General features: G+C 35.6%; 3 protein-coding genes across 8 annotated transcripts; all 3 read left to right on the top strand.

Moving 5' to 3' along the window:
* The first annotated feature begins 611 nt into the window (after positions 1 to 611).
* On the top strand, positions 612 to 3,732 carry LOC18036619 (26S proteasome non-ATPase regulatory subunit 4 homolog). Its single transcript, XM_006425369.2, has 10 exons — positions 612 to 752; positions 884 to 997; positions 1,212 to 1,317; positions 1,521 to 1,635; positions 1,716 to 1,925; positions 2,029 to 2,341; positions 2,443 to 2,557; positions 2,923 to 3,026; positions 3,141 to 3,209; positions 3,432 to 3,732. Exons 1-10 carry the CDS (start codon positions 741 to 743, stop codon positions 3,486 to 3,488), a joined length of 1,215 nt encoding a protein of 404 aa, XP_006425432.1. The 5' UTR covers positions 612 to 740; the 3' UTR covers positions 3,489 to 3,732.
* Positions 3,733 to 5,179: 1,447 nt separating this feature from the next.
* LOC18036311 (alpha-mannosidase) lies at positions 5,180 to 14,391 on the top strand. Of its 5 annotated transcripts, none has more exons than XM_024180079.1 (29): positions 5,324 to 5,536; positions 5,638 to 5,721; positions 6,180 to 6,268; positions 6,346 to 6,520; positions 6,822 to 6,941; positions 7,034 to 7,117; positions 7,217 to 7,288; positions 7,377 to 7,490; positions 7,715 to 7,815; positions 7,931 to 8,024; positions 8,175 to 8,342; positions 8,463 to 8,552; positions 8,853 to 8,918; positions 9,001 to 9,057; positions 9,272 to 9,491; positions 9,649 to 9,785; positions 9,940 to 9,996; positions 10,083 to 10,142; positions 10,422 to 10,493; positions 10,957 to 11,004; positions 11,192 to 11,311; positions 11,763 to 11,828; positions 12,592 to 12,704; positions 12,807 to 12,891; positions 13,141 to 13,251; positions 13,327 to 13,422; positions 13,497 to 13,544; positions 13,815 to 13,883; positions 14,066 to 14,391. In XM_024180079.1, exons 1-29 carry the CDS (start codon positions 5,324 to 5,326, stop codon positions 14,252 to 14,254), a joined length of 3,018 nt encoding a protein of 1,005 aa, XP_024035847.1. In that variant the 3' UTR covers positions 14,255 to 14,391. The 5 variants fall into 5 exon arrangements, 4 of the variants coding, with proteins under 4 accessions (XP_024035848.1, XP_024035847.1, XP_024035849.1 ...); XM_024180081.1 differs by having other exon boundaries at positions 5,429 to 5,536; positions 6,180 to 6,230; positions 14,066 to 14,254; XM_024180080.1 differs by lacking the exons at positions 9,940 to 9,996; positions 10,083 to 10,142 and having other exon boundaries at positions 5,181 to 5,536; positions 14,066 to 14,254.
* Positions 14,392 to 15,657: 1,266 nt separating this feature from the next.
* LOC18037370 (protein EARLY-RESPONSIVE TO DEHYDRATION 7, chloroplastic) lies at positions 15,658 to 21,311 on the top strand. Of its 2 annotated transcripts, XR_002904674.1 has the most exons (5): positions 15,658 to 16,700; positions 17,059 to 17,225; positions 20,156 to 20,240; positions 20,605 to 20,850; positions 21,059 to 21,307. XR_002904674.1 is itself a non-coding variant. In XM_024180868.1 (4 exons), the coding sequence occupies exons 1-4, from the start codon at positions 15,793 to 15,795 to the stop codon at positions 20,792 to 20,794; spliced, it is 1,350 nt and encodes a 449-aa protein (XP_024036636.1). In that variant the 5' UTR covers positions 15,658 to 15,792; the 3' UTR covers positions 20,795 to 21,311. The 2 variants fall into 2 exon arrangements, 1 of the variants encoding a protein (XP_024036636.1); XM_024180868.1 differs by having other exon boundaries at positions 20,605 to 21,311.
* Positions 21,312 to 22,297: the final 986 nt, after the last annotated feature.

Here is a 22,297-nt window from a genome sequence, read left to right as displayed (position 1 = left end):
AATTTTATTTCCAACGTGGCATCATGTAAGTGGCTTAAAAACAAATTCCCATTACCCTCTCAAAATTGAATTCCTGTACTTGTCCATTCTAACCAATAATGACCTGGCTAATGAGGCTTTGGCCACCGGTGAATTTTTACTCTCAGAGTTAAGAAGGATTATAAGGGTAGGGGTTCGACTCTTCATGAATTTAAAACTATCTTAATTAAACATTATATATGATTGGGTGAAGTTTATTTATAAGTTTTTCTCTCTTGTGAAATACAAGTGAAGCAAAATCATCCCTTCTCTGTGAGGATTATTTGTCTGGACATGTACTTTATAAATTTAATGTAATAATATAAATCTCAATTATGTATATCTTATTGAACATGTATTTCATAAATTTAATGTAATAATATAAATCTCAATTATGTGTATCTGATTGTAAATATCAGTATAATATTTATTGTAATAACAGTTGTAAATATATTTGTGTAATACAGAAATCTAATATGTAATTAGTATTTTAAAAAAAACCAATAATGACCTGACACGCAGCACTAGTTAGTGAAATAATCTTGAGCACACGAGAACGCCACGATACCTGTCCTGCGGCTAAACTTGAAACTTCTTGCTTTTTCCTTTTCTTATTTGAGAAGCTTAATAGTTCTTACTTGAGTCTTCTTTAACGACGCTGCTCTCATTCTTTCCCGAGCATTGGCATTTGTTCTGTTTCTGATCTCAAAGAGTAGATAGCCATGGTTCTCGAGGTAATCAATAAAATGTTTATTTGGGTTTTCTTCTTTCTCTTTCTCGTTTTCATTTTAATTTCAAATTATTCATTTTATTAACCAATGAAATCTATAAAAAAAAATGTAAAAATTTTAAAAACTAAATTCAGGCAACGTTGATCTGTATTGATAATTCTGAGTGGATGCGTAACGGCGATTACGCTCCTAGTAGATTCCAAGCTCAAACTGAAGCTGCTAATCTTATTTGCGGAGCCAAAACTCAGGTTTCTTTATTTCTTTTTCTTTTTCCTTTTTTCCTTTCTAAATAAATTTTTTTTATCTGTCCTGTATTTCTTATTTAATTAAGAAACTTACATTAATTGGTTATATGTATTGTTTCTTTTTCATGCTCAACTGGGAGTTCATCTTTTTTTTTTAATAGTAACTGCTGATATGTCTTTTAGGGTTTATTTGAAATGAGTTGCTTTGTGTAAACAGTTAAATCCTGAGAATACCGTAGGTGTTATGACAATGGCAGGGAAAGGGGTTCGTGTTTTGGTCACTCCTACTAGTGATCTTGGCAAGATCTTGGCTTGCATGCACGGTTAGTTATCTTTCTTGCTTTCACACCTATTTGTTCAAGATCAGGGGTATGCTTGGGGTTGAGGTCCACTGCTGCAGTGGAAATGAAGGATGCAAGTAGTAGTTGTCAACAAGGAGTGGTTTTGTTGTGCATTCAAAGTGCTAAGCAGAAGTGCATCAGTTACAAACATCAGTACTTGTATTGATTTATGTTGCTGGATGCAGGTTTAGAAATAGGCGGTGAGTTGAATCTTGCTGCTGGGATCCAGGTGGCTCAATTGGCTCTAAAGCATCGCCAGAACAAAAAGCAGCAACAAAGGATTATTGTCTTCGTTGGAAGGTGGGTTTGAATTCGGTTCTTTATGCATTTTAATTCTATCATTTTGTTTTCTATCTTGTGTTATGCTTGTGTGTTTGCAGTCCCATCAAGCATGAAAAGAAAGTGCTGGAGATGATTGGCAGGAAGTTGAAAAAGAATAGTGTAGCACTTGACATTGTCAACTTTGGTGAAGACGATGAGGGGAATACGGAGAAGCTTGAAGCACTTCTTGCTGCTGTGAACAACAATGATAGTAGCCACCTTGTTCACGTTCCTCCTGGTCCAAATGCCCTTTCTGATGTGCTTCTTAGGTAATATACTCTGCTTTAGTTTTCTTCATTTCTTTTGAATTTTAGTGGTTGAGTTTCATATGAAATTCTGATTTGAGTTAAAAAATTTCCTCTCTCATGTCAGTACGCCTATCTTCACTGGGGATGGTGAGGGAGGGAGTGGTTTTGCAGCAGCTGCAGCTGCTGCTGCAGCCAGTGGTGCTTCTGGTTATGAATTTGGGGTGGACCCCAACCTAGATCCTGAACTGGCCCTTGCTCTCAGAGTTTCAATGGAAGAGGAGAGAGCCAGACAAGAAGCAGCAGCTAAGAGAGCAGCAGAGGAAGCGGCTAAAAAGGAAAAACAAGGGGAACAGCAATCTAGCTCACAGGATGTAACTATGACTGATCAAGACAGTGTTCCAGCTTCTGAAGCTGATGATAAGAAGAAGACTACGAAGGTTTGTGCTATTTATTGCATTTCACCTTGGTATTTGCTTGCTTAAATTATTCATTATCAACAGAAATTATTCAGTAATTTAACCTTGAATATTTGTAACAGCATGACGAGGGTTTGCTACAGGAGGCCATTGCGATGTCATCAACTCCTAGTTATCCCTCTGGGCGAGATACGAATATGTCAGAGGTAGCTGAAGATGATCCAGAGTTGGCATTAGGTGAGAGTCCTTGTGCTCAGCAGTTTTGTTTTCTTTGGCTGTTTGGCATGGTTGTATGCTTATATATACCGTATACCTCATCTCGATGATAAGTGCACAAGGTTAAGTATTATGCTATTCTTGGACAACATACTGGCTGACTGTCATTTTCACATTACCTTTCCCCTGCATTTCTGTCTAATAGGAATTCTATTTGATTGTGAAGTATCATGCTATTCTTCTGGGTCGATGGTGTTTTGATATTTTCACCTGCTTATTAATAGTTTTCCCGTTTAGCATTCTATAATTAAATAGACACTTGGAAAAAAGTTAAACTAACTTTGGCATTAAATGATTAATACTCTCCCCATATCTGTTGCTTGCAGCTCTTCAATTATCCATGCAAGATGGCACGAAAGACGCACCAAGCCATAGTGACATGAGCCAGTTGTTGGCTGACCAGGCTTTTGTATCCTCCATCCTTGCATCGGTATGTCTGCTAAAGTTGCAATAATTATTCCCCCCAGCCCGAGTGAGAAACATAGGTATCTCATGACCTGTTCTTTCCCTGCATGTAATAATTAATACATTTTTTGTTCCACAGCTTCCAGGGGTTGATCCAGAAGATCCTTCTGTTAAAGATGTGCTTACTTCCATGCAAAACCAGTCTGAGGTGAGTTCATCAGACTTGGTAGGATGAATAGACAAATCTCTATATACTAAAAATTTGATAGTACCCTATCAGCTAAAAATTTGGATATTGGGTTAGTGTGTCTGTTTATTTCTGTTTGAGTGTGGAATTTTCAATAAATTTTGGTGTTAGATTTTTTATTCTTATGCAAGGTGAAACTGATGAATGTTTTCGATACCTGGTTGTATTGTGTATGCTTGTTAGCCCCAAGAGAAGAAGGATGAAGACAAGGTGTCAAAAGAGGAGGAGGAGAAGAAATAATTCTCTGCAGTTGCTTTTCAATGTCAGGTTTAGACTACTGAATTCACCCAGTTCATGATCTGTATCAGCTTCTGGGGTACAAGATGTTTCAAATTTGATAAATTCATGTAAATTTCTTACTTTTTGGGATCTCCAGGTTACTAATATTTGTGATAACGGTAGTGATTATTCGATGAAGTTTTTATTATCGCAAGTCATTAACCTCTTCATTGTGGCCAATGAATGGTGCAGATTGTGATTTTCATTTGTATTTGAAAAGGCTTCACAGTAACCACTAGTTTATTAATGGCAACTTTCTAAATTATGCACCGAATGAATCAACGCTAATACAGGGTTGCTGCAGAACAGTGTTTTGTCTGGCTATATATATTATCGTTCATATTTACTCGAGTCTTGAGGTTGAGCCTTTGCTTGTGGGAATACATTTGAAATGCGTATGCAGAGACAAATGTCGTGATTTTGTGGCGATTAAGACACAGAGATTGTTTTTCTCTTGGCCTCCAAAGCAGATTCGAAAAAATAAACTTTTGACTTACTTATCTGGGGAAACAGCTGTAAATAAATGACAAAAAAGACGGAAAAAAGCGTTTCTGTAGAAGCGTCAAAAGCTTGTTAATTGATTATCGTGGCATAAGGATTTTAATGGAAACATCAAACAGTAAGGACATGCATGCAGAAACACATAACAAGGAGTTAACAATGCAATGTAAAAATGTTAATGACTCCTAGAGATCACCCAAATGATCAAGTCGTAGTATTGAAATTTTCTAAAGTGCCCTTGCATTCTTGTTATGGTCAGTGCTTGCCAGCTCCACTGAGGTTTCCGGCCTATTATTTAGCCCTTTATTGCTATTATTTTATTTTTGAGAGATCCTTTGTTGCTATTTTTTTAATAAAAACTAGTTTCTGTTAAGATTATATAATCTGAGATAAACCTATTTTAACTGGTTAATAAAACGGCAAGGTTTTCAACTGGGTTAAGTTAGCTTTTGTAGCACTAAATTGAGATACGATTTTAATATATAGGGGACCCTTTCTTCCTTGTTTGGTTAATTATTTAAGAAGTATTTAATATTCCAAACCGTAAATTTTGCACATTACAAGAATTGTCAAAAATGGTTAAACAAATCCATCGGGTAATTGCTCATCAATTATACTGCTAATGACTTTCATAAGCTGTCACCATTTCTCCGTTGTCCTTATCTTAAAAATGAAATGTGATCCTCTTTTAACCAAACATGGCGTTACATTTTGTGAGAGGTTTAATCAAGTGTATTATCACATCACTCTAACCCATCACAGCAAGCTCAGTGTCCTCTTTACAGTGGCAGCTGCAGTCAATCCACTGCGCCATCCCTTCTCCAATGACATAAGTGAACAACATGTCATGTGGGTCCACGAGCCGTTACCAAAGCACTAACCTACACGCTACTACCTCCTCCTAACATATTAAATAAATTGTCGCTGTTAGATCAATATTATTGACCACGCAAAAGTGTATCAACGGCCAGGAAACACGCTTACAATAGTCACGGATCACCGTGAAACTGGACTTTTTAAATTTGTTAAAATGCAGTTAAATTCAGGTATGGGCTCCATTATCATTATTAACGTAAGAAAAATAGCCACTTCACTAGCCATAATAAGTCCAAATCCTTAGTTCACACCGGCCTGCACATACTGTCTGTAGTGAAGTACGATGTCAATTAATTGTCCACATTCATGCTACCTAGTCCAAGTAGTGATCTTTTGACATTACATATATGTATGCATGCATGTATGTTGATGAAGAGAAGAGGCATAGATAGCTAGACTCGCATCTGGGTTGTGTGAGAATGGAAGAGCTGAAGAGTTTGGCTTCTGTATTGCTCTGTGTGCTGTGTTTGTGCTCGTCAGTTGTTAATGGTAGCGATTATGTGAAGTACAATACTGGAGCCGGAGTTGTGGCGGGCAAATTGAATGTTCATTTGGTTGCACATTCACATGATGATGTTGGATGGCTGAAGACAGTTGATCAATACTATGTTGGATCAAATAATAGCATTCAGGTATTAACTGTATATACAACTTGTTGTTGTTGATCAGTTTGATTTTTGTTATCTCGTGAATTTCCTTTGTTTTATCTCTGCTGTTATCGTTTTTGGTGTAGAGTGCTTGTGTGGAGAATGTGTTGGACTCAGTTGTGGAAGCTCTGCGTCGGGATCCAAATAGAAAATTTGTGTTTGCTGAAATGGTAATTAATTAAATTCCCTTTATTCCTTGTTCTGCAGCGGTGAACGTGGGATTATTGGTATACAAACGATTGTTGTATTGCATATATTCTTTTTTCTTAATTGCCACGTGTGGATGGGTTAATTGTCTGCAACTTTATTGAAAAGTTGAACCTAAAGTAGGTTTCAAATGTTTACAAGTGAATCTTCTTTGAACCATGATGAGTTTTTACATATATCAGTTAATTAACACTTTGCCGGTAATCTTTACCTTTCATAATTTATACGTTTGTTTCATTAAAAGGGATGGATAAATGGTAAGACTAGTTGGTTGTTACATTTCCAAATAGATTAGCCAATTGCAATGCAATTTTCAATGCGTGAGTGTGCATTCATTTTGCCTCCATTTCCTATTCCTTACTGCTCTTCAATAATTGTATCTTTCTTTTTCTCATATGATAATGTTTGATACAAACGACAGGCATTTTTCCATCGATGGTGGGTTGGGCAAAGTCCAGAAATACAAGAACAAGTGAGAAAACTTGTTGATGCCAGCCAATTGGAATTCGTGTATGCAGTTATCAACAGCCACAATTTTTTAATTTCTTTTTGGAATGTATGACAAATCCTTTTGTGTCTATCTGCAGAAATGGAGGTTGGTGTATGCATGATGAAGCCACAACCCATTACGTAGACATGATAGACCAAACAACTCTTGGTCATCATTATATTAAGCAGCACTTTAACAAAACTCCTAAAGCTGGATGGCAAATTGATCCATTTGGACACTCAGCTGTGCAAGCTTATCTACTTGGTGTTGAGGTAAATAATTTTATTTGTAAGATTTGCACACCCTGTTGGTCAGTACCTTTTTTTAAAATTAAAAAAAAATGATATAATCATAAGCATGCTTCAGTAAGGCAATAAAGTGAACTGATTTTGGTACCCTTTTGCAACCAAATATTTTCCACTCTTTGTAACAAGTGACGTGTTCTGTTTAACCAAATGTCATGACATAATTGTATGCATAAGGTTATCATTTGAGAGTCTCAGTTTCCATTTATCATTTATGAATTATGCCGAAGGGGATATGTTTTAATTGATAAAAAGCTTTTACTGGCAGCTTGGTTTCGATTCTGTACATTTTGCCAGAATTGATTATCAGGACAGAGCAAAGCGCAAGGAAGACAAATCCCTTGAAGTTATATGGCGTGGGTCCAAGACTTTTGGTTCTTCGTCTCAGGTTGGAAACTGTGACCTCCATTACCAGTTTCCATCTTGTTTTCTTTTTGAGTTTTCTCATGATCACTTTAAGCTGTCTGTGTTCTTTTGCAGATTTTTACCAATGCCTTTCCCGTGCATTATAGTCCTCCAAGTGGTTTCCATTTTGAATTAACTGATGATTTTGACCCCGTTCAGGTTCTTATTTTCTGCTAGGTTTACTCTTCTAAAAGGTTGGTTGAGTTTATTTATATTTTTTCTTTTCATCGTAGCTCTTCTGTTTCATTATGACTGCAGGACAATCCACTTCTAGATGGCTACAATGTTGAACAGTGGGTTAATGACTTTATTGACACTGCTTTAACCCAAGTAAAATTTCTTCGTCTGTTGCTCTTATTGTTTGAACACAGATATTTAAGCATGCTATGACAGGAAGTAGCCATGTCATAATCTGTAGGCAAATGTCACCAGGGATAACCATATTATGTGGACAATGGGCGATGATTTCCAGTACCAATATGCGGAGTCTTGGTTCAAGCAGATGGACAAACTGATTCACTATGTTAACAAGGTAGAGTTCATGAGAAGTGTGATTTTATCAATTTTCTGTTATACGTGAGATTATACATATTTCCATAGATTATCCTTGACAATGTTGTCGTCAAACACCAGCCCTGATGATAACTCCCCTGAGACTCTTCTCTATCAATCTGTCTGTAGTTTGAGTTTTAATTTCCACCATCCATTTTCAGTCGAACTATATATATTGCTTAGTATAGATTATGTAATTCTCAGGGTGGTCGAGTGAATGCATTATATTCTACACCATCTCTCTACACTGAAGCAAAAAATGCAGCAAATGGACCATGGCCTCTGAAAACTGATGACTACTTCCCGTGAGCATAACTAGTGCCATCATTTATTCCCTTTCCTTTTGTTGATAAAAGCATTTTTATCCCTCAAAAAAATCTATTTTAAGCATATGATTGTACTATGTATAATTGCTGGCAGCTATGCAGATCGACGAAATGCTTATTGGACAGGCTTCTTTACTAGTCGGCCCGCATTGAAGGGATATGTTCGGGTGCTGAGTGGATTTTACTTGGTACGTTTTTTGGCACGAGATTGGGGGAACTCTTCTCCTCCTGTTCTTTTAAGCTAGGTTATTATGTGGTCTTTTCATGTTTATAATAAAACAGACTCTTCGTAGCTGAAGTTTTTTTCATCATTTTTTTGGATTTTCCTGATTAAATAGGCATCAAGACAACTAGAATTCCTGGCGGGGAAGAAATCACCCGGTCCCACCACTTCTGCTTTGGGCGATGCTTTGGGAATTGCTCAGCACCATGATGCTGTCACTGGTACTGCCAAACAACATACAACAAACGACTATGCTAAACGCCTCGCTATTGGAGCCTCTGAGGTGGGTTGATTGACTTCCCTCTGAATTTGACCTTTTAGCTTTAAGCTTTGTCTCTTTCACCACGATTCCTCATGTATGCTGAATTTGTTATTAACCTTTTAGTGCTACCACTTTTTACAGGCTGAAGTTGTTGTTAGTTCTTCTCTATCATGCCTTGCTAGCAGGAAGTCAGGAGATCAATGTACAAAGCCAGCATCCACATTTAGTCAGGTAAGATTTTAATTTATTTCAATATAAAGAGATAAATTCCAAAATCAATTTTTTGAGAAGCTATAGATATTGATTTTTTCAACTTCATAATTTCGCATTTTTCTCGGATGGTATTTATATGCATTCATCATGTGTTGTGTTATAACTTTCCTAAGACATCATATAAATGCTGTGAGGTTGCTATGCAGCCTGAAAATTACGCGATTCATAGTATTTTCAGAAGATCATTTATTCCTTGCCTAATTGCCGCTATTCACTCTCCTCCTTTTTCTTCCTTTGTTTTATACTTTTATTGAACAGTGTCCATTACTAAATATCAGCTACTGCCCTCCTACAGAGAAAGGCATTCCAGAAGGGAAGAATTTGGTAACTTTTCATATTATCCTTCTTTTTTTTCCCTATTGTTCGTACAAGCATTTTTCATCTTCCATCAAATGGTTACTTTCAGGTTGTAGTGGCATATAATCCTCTTGGATGGAACCGAACTGACATTATTAGAATACCAGTGAGTACATATTTGCTCCTTTTTTGTGGATTTGGGAACAAGTGTGATTCTATTAATTATGTTAGTGAGGACCTGATCAAATGCCTATTATTAGTACACCTTATCAGATTTTAGTACCATGAGCTCTGTCTTGACCTTCTTCTTTCCTATTAACATGCTAATAAAAAGTACAATATTTTCCCTAATTGTGATTTTCAAATACAATACCTACCAGGTTAATGATGCTAATCTTATTGTCAAAGATCCCTTGGGCAATGCTATCACTGTGCAATATGTAAATTTGGATAATGTTACAAGCAACTTAAGAAAATTCTACACAGAGGCCTACTTGGGACAGTCATCAAAGCAAGTACCCAGATATTGGCTTCTCTTTCAAGTAACTGTGCCACCACTAGGTTGGAACACTTACTTCATTTCCCGAGCAGCTGGGAAAGGTACTTGTCTACTCCTTTGCCCTTGCTCTGCCTTAGGAGCGTACAAATGTTGAACATCATTTAACTTGCACATAATCTTTACTAAGGAGATTCTATAAGTCATTTTTGTAGTTCATTCTATTGTATTGTCTTCTGTTTATGCTGCACAATGATGCAGTGAAAAGAAGAAAGGGATTTTTCTTAGCGGCAGACAGTCCACAGGATAAGACTGTTGAAGTTGGACCTGGAAATCTGAAGATGTCCTTTTCTCGAACCACAGGACAGCTCAAACGGATGTATAATTCAAGAACTGGGGTAAGTTGTATCTTGGTGGACCAAACTACGAATTGTTGATATCATCCACTTACACATACTGTCACACAGGCTATATACCCATTTTCCAGTGCATATATTAATAGATGCATATGTAAAGAGGTGCATATGTAAAGAGGTGATAACATTTTACCAGGTTGATGTACCGATACAACAGAGCTTTCTCTGGTATGGTTCAATGGTAGATACTCAGGTAAGTTCTCGCGGTACCCTGGATTAGAATATCCAAATTCTGTTGTGGTGCCAGTTGACATTCCAATTGTCTACCCTCTCTTGCAGTCTTCAGGTGCCTACATTTTCCGGACTAATGGGGCACAACCAAATGTTGTTTCAAGATCAGTAAGAACATTATTTGGTTTGCTTCCTATCTTGCCATTCTCACTACACAGAAATGTAAATGTGGAAGAACACATGAAAGTGAAAAATTAATAAGCTACTTCCATCAACACCACAAAGCCTCATCCAAATTTATGGAATTTTGCCTGTGCAATTTCTAATATATTTTCTTTTTTTCCTCGCAACTTCTTATCTCTTCCACTGTCTATTAGTTGTGCAAACATTTGGTAATTACTTTGATCTTCCTTTATATCTATTAAAATATGTTAATTTAATTTGCAGGTGCCCATTAAAATTATTCGTGGGCCACTGGTTGATGAAGTGCACCAACAATTTAATTCATGGATCTACCAGGTCATCAATCTTACCGTTCAACACCCCCTTCTGTCTATATACATTAAGTGTATATGTACAAGTCCCTACACATACACACCAGGGAATATCAACATCAGTGTTGTGCAACAATACAGGATATGTTTTTCATCTGGAGGGTTAATTATATAATTTACAAGATATTGAAAATTGAAACTTTATAATAGTTTCGGTGGCGTATTATCATAACCGCTGCTTTTTCTTCATATTTTGAAGATGCATAAATTTGAAATATAGCTGTAAAGGATGCCATGATTCCAAAAAAAAAAAAAAAAAAGGCTTGGGGACTTTACAACTGATTGTAATTTAATGATTTCCATGCGAAAGACCTATTTGAAATTAATTTTAACATTTTGTTTTCGTATTCAGATTCATTATCTATGCTTATTGTTGATTTCTTTTGCCTCCCACAAGTTGATTATTTGTTGACTTTGTTGTTTGTTAGGTCACAAGACTTTACATCGACAAAGAGCATGCTGAAGTAGAGTACACAGTGAGTCACATTACCTAGCTTTTGACACCTTTCTTCCATTATCTGACTTTTTTATCACATAGTTCAACTGTTTATCACGTACCTTTCTTCCTCATTATGGTTAAATTTCTACTCAGTTTTGATAGTAATTAAGTGTGATCATTCTAGACTCAAATATTATTAGTTCTGAAAATATTTCATTTTGAAGATTGGGCCAATTCCAACAGAAGATAGTGTTGGGAAAGAGGTAATATCACGGATGACAGCCAACATGGTCACAGAAAAGGTCTTTTATACTGATTCGAACGGAAGGGACTTCCTAAAGCGGGTAACCTCAATTTCTCATTTCCTCTTTGATATCAATTACTCCATTCCTTGACTCGTTAATCTCTCTCTCTTTTCAAAGAAGCATTTGAAATTTCGAATATCAGCAAAATAAACAATTGTTTCTCATCATGTCCATATTGGATTATTATTAGATTTTATAGCAGCAATTGGATGGAGTTTGTTGTGAGATTCAGCTGTCTGGAAAAGATTTGTTGCTTTTCTTATAGCAGATTGGCAGCTGACTTTATTAACCAAGACATATAATGTCTTTATATGTTACCATTCTACAAGCAGTTTTTGATGAAAATCTATCTTTGTTCTCTTGTTTTGATAACTAAATTCATTATCTCTGCTTACCTTGAGTTTCATTCTTCCTAAAAAGTTAAATTATTGCTCATATATTCTGCTGTTGCTCAACTATTAACTTGAATATCTATCATGGCTCTTTGCAGGTCCGAGACTACAGAGCTGACTGGTCCCTCCAAGTTAATGAACCAGTAGCAGGGAACTACTATCCAGTAATATTCTTTTTACTAATCTGAACAACATTAAGTATAAATATATGTATGATCTAAATATTTGTGCATGTGAGTTTAGCATAAGAGTGTGCTATGGATGCACTAGGCCAGCTTATTACCTTTGGCCACATCTGCCTGATACTGCAAAGCCTGACCTCTCTAGGTCCTTGGACTTGACAATAGCAGGAATATTTGGCCCAGCCTTTAAATCTAATTTTCCACAGACACTCATCATACGACGAGTGTTTTGTTCTGCATCTATCTTATTAAAATAGGTTCATGGAAAATTATAATTGCATCAAGGAACACAGAAGTTCAATTGGTATGGATTATTTATTGTACTAATATATGCTCTAAAAGAAATGGTCATGCACTGTTCAATTGAATGTATTGCTGTATAAAATTGCTGTACCAGCTTATATTTAAAGTATTGCATGAATGAAGACAAACCTCCTCCCCTCCCATGTGAATGGGGTTCTAATACTAAACATCTTGTACCACCCAAAGAGGTTTTTACCGGTTGAACCAACTAGAGCCCTCATTACTTTCCAAGTATTTCACTATAAATTATCAAGCTGAACATTCTCTTTGGAAGTCAGCAATCCCTGGAGGTATGCAAAGGGCCAAATTATAGTCGCATTAGAACAGTGATTCTTTTCCAACTTGATAAAAATACTCAGTAGTTTTTCTGATAACGATTTGAGAAACTTCAAAAAAAAATTCTATTTTGGGAACACTAATATTGTTCCATACGATTTTCCAGCTTAATCTTGGAATTTTCATTACGGATAAGAAATCTGAATTCTCAGTCTTAGTTGATCGTGCTACTGGAGGAGCCAGCATTAAAGATGGACAAGTAGAGATAATGCTTCATAGGTTCAATTTCCTTGTTATTTTATATTTCTGTATTGAGATCATTTCTACATATTGTGGTACATATGTACATGTAAAACTGACTTTTCATTGTCTATGAACAAGGCGTATGCTTGCTGATGATGGCAGGGGAGTTGGAGAAGCCCTTGATGAAAGTGTTTGTGTTCGAGATAATTGTGAAGGACTAACGGTATAATATCATATAACAACTGCACCTTATACTTAAAGAATTTTATGCAACCTAGCCATTAGAAGAAATGCATACTATATAAGTTGTTAAATTCCTGGTCAGTTACAGCAAATAAAATTCTTTTTTCTGCTGTGTAATTAGTGTTGGACTTAGGTTAGGGGCAAGATACAATTCAACGATCAAGCATCAATGTTCTTCTCAGTTTTGGATTCTTTCCTCATCTGGAAGTTATTTTTATTCTTGCGTCAGATTAGAGGAAATTATTATTTGAGCGTCAATCAACTAGGGGCTGGAGCACGCTGGCGGCGAACAACTGGCCAAGAAGTTTATTCACCACTTCTCTTGGCTTTCACACAAGAGGTATGACTAGATTGTAGCCACTTTGTTATCAACTTGTTACAGATCTTAAACTGACTCAAGAATTTAATTATTCAGAAGTTAGAGACTTGGACAGAATCTCATCTGACAAAATCAACTGCCATGGAATCAGACTACAGCCTGCCTCTCAATGTTGCTTTAATTACTCTTCAGGTAACAGCATCTTTACTCACTGTAGAATGAATTGATAAAATTTATCTGTATCTAAATCTAATTACTTCTTGCAGGAGTTGGATGATGGAAGTGTTCTTCTGCGACTGGCACATCTATACGAGGTAAAGAAAATACACCTGGTGCTCCTCTTCATGTTCCCACTAAAATTCACCAAATGAGACTTTTATTAGATGTATTACAACTAAAACTCAGTAGAGCGATATAGACAAATGCACCAGGCGATGAATATATATAAAAGTGTGAAACTATGAAGTCGTACAAATAAAGATTCCCATTGTAATTAAGTTGATTATGTACTTTTTGTTCCACGGGTAAGTTACACACTATGAGCACAGCTTAATTCCACTTCTCTCATGATTTTATGTGATTAGGAGGGTGAAGATGCCGAGTACTCAACTCTAGCCAAAGTCGAACTGAAGAAAATGTTCAAGGGCAAATCAGTATGTATCATTTCTTACTACGACTAGTATTGCTTCAGTCAAAGTATGTTTTGTGTTTAATGTCCGCAAAACCGACCTTTCTTTCCAAGAAGCTCTTAATTTCATTAGTGCCCCAAAAATAATAATAATAATGATGATGGCGCTAAATGGCTTTCTGGGTCAATTGGTATTTGAACTTTCAGATAAAGCAGCTGAAGGAAATGAGCTTATCAGCAAACCAGGAAAAATTGGAGATGAAGAAAATGACGTGGAAAGTTGAAGGAGAAAGTGGCAAAACACATTCCCCTGTTAGAGGTGGCCCTGTTGATGCCTCAACTCTTGTTGTTGAGCTTGGTCCTATGGAGATTCGCACTTTCTTGTTGAAATTTTGATGAGGTTTTCTGTGTAATTAAACTTATCTTTAAAAAAAAAAATTGATAATAATTGTAATATCTTTCAAGTGGGGAAGTTTTTCCCATTCATGACTCATCAGCTTCTGTATGATTATTCAGAGCTTCGATTTGGAATATCTTATGCATTAAAATATTGGAATAGTTGTTGGTTTGAAGACAATTATTATCAGATGATTCAATCTATATAATATGAAAATTAATTTAATTCAATGGGATGGTTAAATTAATTGGATAGAAGAATATGGTAAACTTGTCTCTTTCAGCATGACGTGACCACAAATGGGGTAGTCTTTCTAGTGACCTATTGTTCTACAGCATTAACTTTTAACGACAGTACGTAATTTGTATACTTAAAACGTAATTAGTAATTTGATTTTTTTATCTAATTTAATTTAAATTAACAAAAAACTTAACGAAACAACATTCATTCATTTATTTAACTAAGTTACTCTATTTTCTCCGTTTAGTATCGCTTTTTAAATGGAGTTCATTTAAGTAAAATTTTTATTAATAAAGTTTTTATAAGTTGAGCTTTTATTAAAAAAAAGTTTAATGTTGTTTGGTTGTCAAGGTGCAATTAAACCTTGTGTGCATAGTTTCTACCAATGGATTACTAAATCATTCTTTTTTTAGAAAATAATTACAAAAAGTGCACACTATTTTTTCAAAATTTTAAATAAAGAAGAATTTTGGAGAATTAACTAATTAAATCTATCTTAATTTACTTTTTTGTAACTTTAATTTTTTTAATTATATTTTATTAGAAAGATTGCTTTGTCATAAGTTTAAATTGATTATTTTACTCCTATAAGACAAAATTACCAAAAATTTGCTTTAACATCAATATTCTTCTAAATTTATATCAAATTCATTGTGTCTAATACTACTTTATTAGTATGATTATTAAACTTTAATTTAAATTAATATAGGGTCTTTATAGTATAATATTCATGTAATTTATTGGGCTGTCATATTTATATAATTTACATGTAAGGTAATTAGATTTCATTCGAAGATATTAAATTATGAATCACAAAATTAAATATCTAAATTATTAGATACAATAACTTATGTTTATTGGAATAATTTAGTTTTTTTTATTATAATAATAAAATAGTAAAATAAATTTTTTATTAAAATTTATGATCAAATATAATAAAAAAATTTAAGAAAAAATTAATAAAAAGATGTAATTGATTAACTGTATAAAATTTGTATTAATTTATATTTTTTAAAATATTGTAAATTTATTGTAATTGTATTTGAAGAGTAGGGTAAATTTACAAAAGTCGTTGGTGGAAAAAGCCCACCCTTAAAATTAAATAATTGTTAACGGTACAAGCGCGGGAATTTTCCCAAGACAGTTCGAAACGTCACGTCTTTCGAAAACGCGACCTCTCCGGATCCCGCCACGCGTCCCTCACTCCATCATTGTCGCCTTCGTCAACAACCATCAACGGAAACCTGTTTGCTCTCTCATTCACATCATAGCCAGTCCAAATTCAGAAAGCGAAACGATGTCGTATCAACAACCAATCCCTAACCCTAATCACACATCCCTCTACCCTCAAGTAATTGATTCGAACCCCGAAGCTCCGATAAATTATAAATCCCAATCACCACCATCATCATCACAGTCACCCCCGTCCAATCTCTACCCGTCGCTTGACATGCGTGATTTAACAGAAAACTTGTTCCCGGAAACCGCAGCAACTGGTAACACCAAACCCTCGGCGCCACCGCAAGCTGACGAGGAAACTCTAATTAAAGTCCCCGGTGCAATCCTTCACCTCATTGATAAATCCTACAGCGTGGAGCTCGCGTGCAGCGATTTCAAAATCATTCGCCTAATTCAAGACGGAAATGTAGTTGCAGTTCTCGCTTCCGTTGGTGACGAGATCCAGTGGCCGTTAACTAAAGACATAGCCGCCGTTAAGCTTGATGATTCTCATTATTTCTTCTCTCTCAGTTTCCCGCCTCAGCCTGGATCAAATTCTGATTCTGATTTGTTAAATTACGGGCTTACCATCGCATCCAAAGGACAGGAGAAATTATTGCAGGAATTAGATGGGATATTACAACAATATAGTTGTTTCTCGGTGCAGAAAGTTTCGGAGAAGGTGAAGGAGATCGATGGGGAAATAGCGAAAGAAGTGACGCCGCTGGAGATGACGGGGAAGAAAAGGGAAGTGATGGAGGAAAAGAGTGCAGCTTATTGGACTACGTTGGCGCCTAATGTGGAGGATTATAGTGGGACTGCAGCGAAATTGATTGCTGCTGGGTCAGGGCAGCTGATCAGGGGGATTTTGTGGTGTGGGGAAGTGACGGTGGATAGGTTGAAGTGGGGAAATAAGGTTTTGAAGAAGAGGATGATTCCTGGGGAAACCTCAGAGGTTAGTCCCCAGACATTGAAGAGGATTAAAAGGTAAAAAGAAATGCCAGCGTCAGTGTTATTTGTTGAATTTTAATATAGTTAGAACCCAGCTTTGGTTGGTATTTGGAAGGTTTCGAGTTGTCGTAGTGTTTGTTATTGTCTTTTTAGATTTTAGTATTTTTTTTTTTTTGGTTATTGATGGAAATGAGGGAATGTTTGGATGTTTTGCGAAGATCCTAAAAGTGGATGGTATGCTTGAATGCAATGTTATTGTATATTACTGTAGAGAAGCAATTAAGAATGTGGTGCTATCCTACAGTGGGATCTTCATCCTGTCTTTGCTTTTTATTGATGGTTGTTTAATTCTGTATTACATGTTATAGTATATTGGTTTGGTGATTTTATGCAGGGCTAAGAGAGTGACAAAAATGACAGAGAAAGTAGCAACTGGGGTTCTCTCTGGAGTTGTAAAAGTCTCTGGGTTTTTCACGAGTTCAGTTGCCAACACGAAAGCCGGCAAGAAGTTTTTCAACCTCCTCCCTGGAGAAATCGTCCTTGCATCTCTGGATGGATTCAGTATGTTTATAATCTTGAGACTTGGTTTTGTATGTTCATTAAGTTGCATTCATTGCAGAACTTCCAATTTCCATAATGTTTCAATAGTTCAACATGTGCATGAAATGTGGAGCTGTGTACCCCTTTGTATTTCAGCATTGGGTTCATAAACTCATATTGCACGCATGTATTTAATCCTTTGCCGCCATTTTGTCACACCTCAGTCTTGCCTCTAACCATGTTCAGGGTTGTATCTATGAAGTTTGATAAATAGGGTCATAATCTTCACTGAAAGTTTGTATAGGTTAATTGATTTGACAAGGGCATCAGATTAGTTTGACAGTCCTAATTGTCCTACAGAATAAAATGTACAAAACTGAATTTTTTATTTTTTATTTCAGGTGATTAACTTAATTTTCACAAGTCTCTTGAGTCAGTACACTTTGATGCATCAAATAGATCAGGCTTTGAGATCTTCCGCTTTTGTGGATGGTCCTTCAACATTTTTTATGGGCTTTTACCTTAGATATAAGGGTTTCATTTTGAACTTTTCTTTTTTAGAAGAGGAAGCCCATTACTTGTGGGACAAACCCATTTGTTGAATCTCTATGACTATGGGCCTGGTGTCAAAAGATTTTAAAACTGCTTCTTGAGGTAGTCTTTGTTGTTGGGGGGATTTTTTTTTTTTTAATAAAAATCTCTATAAAAATTTTTATACAATAGAACTCTTGATCATAAGAACAATAGTTCCAAACTGCACCCTTTTAGCTTTAGTGATTAAGGCATATACATTAGCAATTTCACTTCATACTCACATGGGCCTCTTCGTCGTCTTTTTTTTTTCCCCCCTACTTCCCCTGAAGGGGAACTTAGTACTTGTATATTAATGGACAAAATAGAAGAAGTTACAGACGTGAATTCAAAACTCTGCATGTATGAGCATGACAAGAAAAATGACCAACGACGACAATAACTGGCTAGATAGATATTATTGTGATCAAGAGTTCTATTTTAATTTTTTTTTTTATAAATATGAAGATGAACAGAGAGAGATAGTTTAGATCTCAGGTGGATTTGGGCTATCATGCAGGAAGGTTAGCATTGTTTTAGGTTTAATTACAAAGAATCACGAAGATATGAATGACATTCCTTCCTTAGGTTGTTTTGGAAACTATGATGCTGATCATGGCCTTTAACTGCTAGTCGTTTCCTACTATTAATCTGAAAATCAGGGGTAGATATGAGGGTCCAAGAGTGACAGTGGATGATATTGACATTACATTCTTTCCTGCTACTTCAACTGCGTCACACACCTTGTCTGTTTTCAGGAAAATAAATCAGTGATTAACATAATGAAACTGTTAAAGGCTGAACAATTTGGAGTAACGAGGAAAAGGATCAGTGAGTCAGAACTGCAAGCAATGATAATGGTTCTTACAATATAAAACATATGAGCCAATTGATTTTTTTTCATTGCAATATGTTTAGTATTCTAATGGAATCCCATAATACATGATGCGTTGAATTCGCCACAAGTAAAAACTTCTTTGAAGCATTTTAAATTGCAACTTGTTCATGTTACTCTTCTTTTCTCTTGTAATTTTCTGTAGGGAAATGGAATTAAATATCAATTAATAAGTTCAACTTCCCACTTCAGATACTCTGTAATCTGCTATAACTTGTTTGAAGAATTGAGCTTACAATCAAATGAGAGACTAACACCCGCGTGAGAGTTTGATAGCATACATTGTGAAAAAGACTTTGATAGCTTGGGCATTTAGGTTAGTACATAATACTGTTGAGTGAATAAATTTATCAATTGATATATAAGTGTTTGTACTGGATTTTGATCAAATGCGCACTGTCGCACATGTTATAGTACGTGACAGACATGACTCGTCTTGACTTTGCATTGGTGGGGCTGTTATGTGGGCCCATCTGCCCCCAATAAAATGGTGACATGTGTGCTATCACGCATGTTATATTGCGTGATGGCATGCATAATGTCGGCCTTCATTTGTATTTATATGCTTTTAGCAATTGTTGCTGAATTACTGGGTCAGCCTATTATGAAGATTGAGAACTGGCTGTTTTAGCTTGTCACGGGAGAAACTTCAGTAATTAAATATTGAAGTATTTTGTTAATCTTAGTAGTTAATACCATAAACCAATGCAGCTTGTGCAATGTTTTCAAATAATGTCTGGCTACTTGAATTGGAGTATGGCAAGCATTTGACCTGTATGTTATCAGAACACCCTCCAATTACATGCTACCTCACATACACAAATCATTTGTGATGCATTTATGATGGTTTTGTATTTAATGAGAAATATATATGTGGTGTCATGCAATCAGATAGTAGCGTGAGACGTGGTGGTGCAGGCATTAGCTAGAACTTTTTCCCAGGATGGGGAAATATAATGGTGCAATATCGTAGTCTCACTCTAATGAAGCAAATTATATTGTTATTTTATGTTCTCATTTAATTATATAACAAATGGTTGAGTGCTCCTTTTATATTCAGTAAGATTTTCTTATCATCGGTTAACACTAATTCTAAATGTTGTTGGGATGATTAGAAAGGGACACAAGTCTATCAATTTGTTGACATGTATCATGAAGATTACAAACTTTATATACTGATGTGACAGATCTTTTTCCTGGAATAGATTTTTTGTTTTTCTTTTGCATTTGGTGTCAGCCATTGATGAATCAGTGATTCACTTTTAGCGTCAGCATGATTCCCTCTAAATTTCTTTTAACCATGGCTGGATTCTTGGTGATTTACTGATTTTGATATACCCAAGAACATTGTACTACGTTGAACTTTTGAAGAACCATTATCATTGCTTGCATTTCTGACTCACTGATCCTTTTCCTCGTTACTCAAAAATTTTCAGCCTTTAACAGTTTCATTATGTTAATCACTGATTTATTTTCCTGAAAACAGACAAGGTGTGTGACGCGGTTGAAGTAGCAGGAAAGAATGTAATGTCAACATCATCCACTGTCACGACTCAACTGGTCTCTCACAAGTAAGTTTAAATCCAAGTGCACGAACCTTTTACAGTAATGGCAAGAAATTAATCAAGTTACTCAGCCAAGAATAGAAAGGTGAACAAAAGTTCCCAGAAAAAAGAAAAATTGCTGGCGGCCAATTTAACCCTGTGTACTACTGAATTTAAAGTGATTACTTTTTATAATTTGATATCCGTGTCCATAGTCCACAGTCCACACCCTGTACATAAAATCAATTAAGCATCTCTTTTATAAGCTGTTCATTTGGGAGTGGACAGTAAAGATGAGATGATGAAAATAGTTGGTTTAATGAGTGAGCATGAATTCGTGTGCTGTGACTATTCAAGATTGTTGACTTTCTGTAATGCTGAACAACTCCAGGTACGGCGAAAAGGCAGCTGAAGCAACCAGCGAAGGGCTTGATGCAGCTGGCCATGCCATAGGCACAGCATGGGCTGCATTTAAAATTCGAAAAGCACTTAACCCCAAAAGTGTACTAAAACCGACCACCCTTGCTAAATCTGCTGCCAAAGCTGCTTCTGAGGTCAAGGGTAAAAAGAGTTCCAAGTAATTAATAACTCGTGGGCAGTACTGTTTGAAAAAAGTTGGATCCAAGAATCAGGAATGGTAAGTGTCATGTCCCATATATCTCCTCTACCGAACCCCTTCCGGACCCCAATCTTTTTACCATTTATGTTTCAACATTCAAGAAACATCAAGTGCTCTCATTGTTTAGTATAGATATTTTGCTAATTTGTAGGTGCAAATGATGTTTGAGAACTGAGATTGCTCTTGTGTAAGTGTTAATGTTCGTTTCTGTTGTTGTTCCTGGCAGTGCATCATTGTTGCTAATTTCCTGGAGTTGAATTAGCTTCTGAAGACTCAGAGTACTAACTGACAAATTTTTCATTTTTGCCTTGATCCACTGGATCAGTTTGGGCTAAACTTGTATCTAGACATATCCAGGCTGTATTTATTATTTAAACGTCTTTTTATATAATTTTTCTTTCATTTATTAGGTTGTTGTCTCCAACGAAGTGTTGTTCTAATTCTTTCATTTATCATTATCGGAAGTGATGTTGTTTGTCTAGCATCCAAAGCAAAGTGATAAGTGTCAATCGTTCAGTAGTGGTTCGTATTATCAAATGCGAAGATATTGTATCTCAATTTTTGGACATGAAATAAACGATTTATGATTTGACTGCGTAACATTAAACATCAACAGATATCACATGTTTCTTCCTCAACAATGGATGAGACAAATGCATATGATATGATGATAACCTCGTAAACTTCAATTTCTTGTACATGTGATTGTGTCTCTTACATTTTTTTTTCTCTCTCTCATATATATTTATATATAGCTGGTATCTTTTCTCAAAATGTAGTTTGAATTAATTGTTATCCAGAATTGAATAGCGAAATAAATTCACAGTTCGTTTTCAGTTGTCTTATAAGGATCAGGATTCTCTCCTAATCTGATTATGTTTTAAACAAATAATTTAATTATTAATTAGTTGTTAATAAATAAAAAGTAAAAGAAATTAAATCTTACTCATTTATTATCACTAAAAGACATATAATAAAAGATTCTAAAAAATTTAATAATGCTCAGATCAGGAGATGATCATATTTCGTCTTATAATTACCAGGAAGTGAAAAAAAAATACAAATTTTATACTTTTGCGTGCGAAAGTGAATTTTGAAAAATTAGAAGGTAACTTCTTTATCACTTTTTTTTTTTTTCACCAAAATAGAGCTGTTGTCATATTGCTTTAACTTCCTTTATTCATAGAGATTCCTTCATTAAAAATAGACCTAGCAGTAGCATGCATGCAGTTTGCATCACCATGCCTTGAAAACGACCAATCAGATGAAAAACAAAGCAAAAAATGGTCCTTCAAATCTGTCCTCAATATCTTGCCTATGCAAAAATTGGATTTATTTTATCAACGGCCTCTCGGGATTTTCCCATTGATGGTTCTGAAAAAATTTTCCCGACTTCTTTTTCGAGGAAAATAGTACACAGGACGTCTTATTTTCACTTGAGACGTGGGGGGCCCAACAAACGACA

Source organism: Citrus clementina, unplaced genomic scaffold, assembly GCF_000493195.1.
Source record: "Citrus clementina cultivar Clemenules unplaced genomic scaffold, Citrus_clementina_v1.0 scaffold_7, whole genome shotgun sequence".
NCBI lineage: Eukaryota > Viridiplantae > Streptophyta > Magnoliopsida > Sapindales > Rutaceae > Citrus > Citrus x clementina.
Note: the sequence above shows the minus strand (reverse complement) of the source record. Positions and strands in the feature narration are given on the sequence as shown.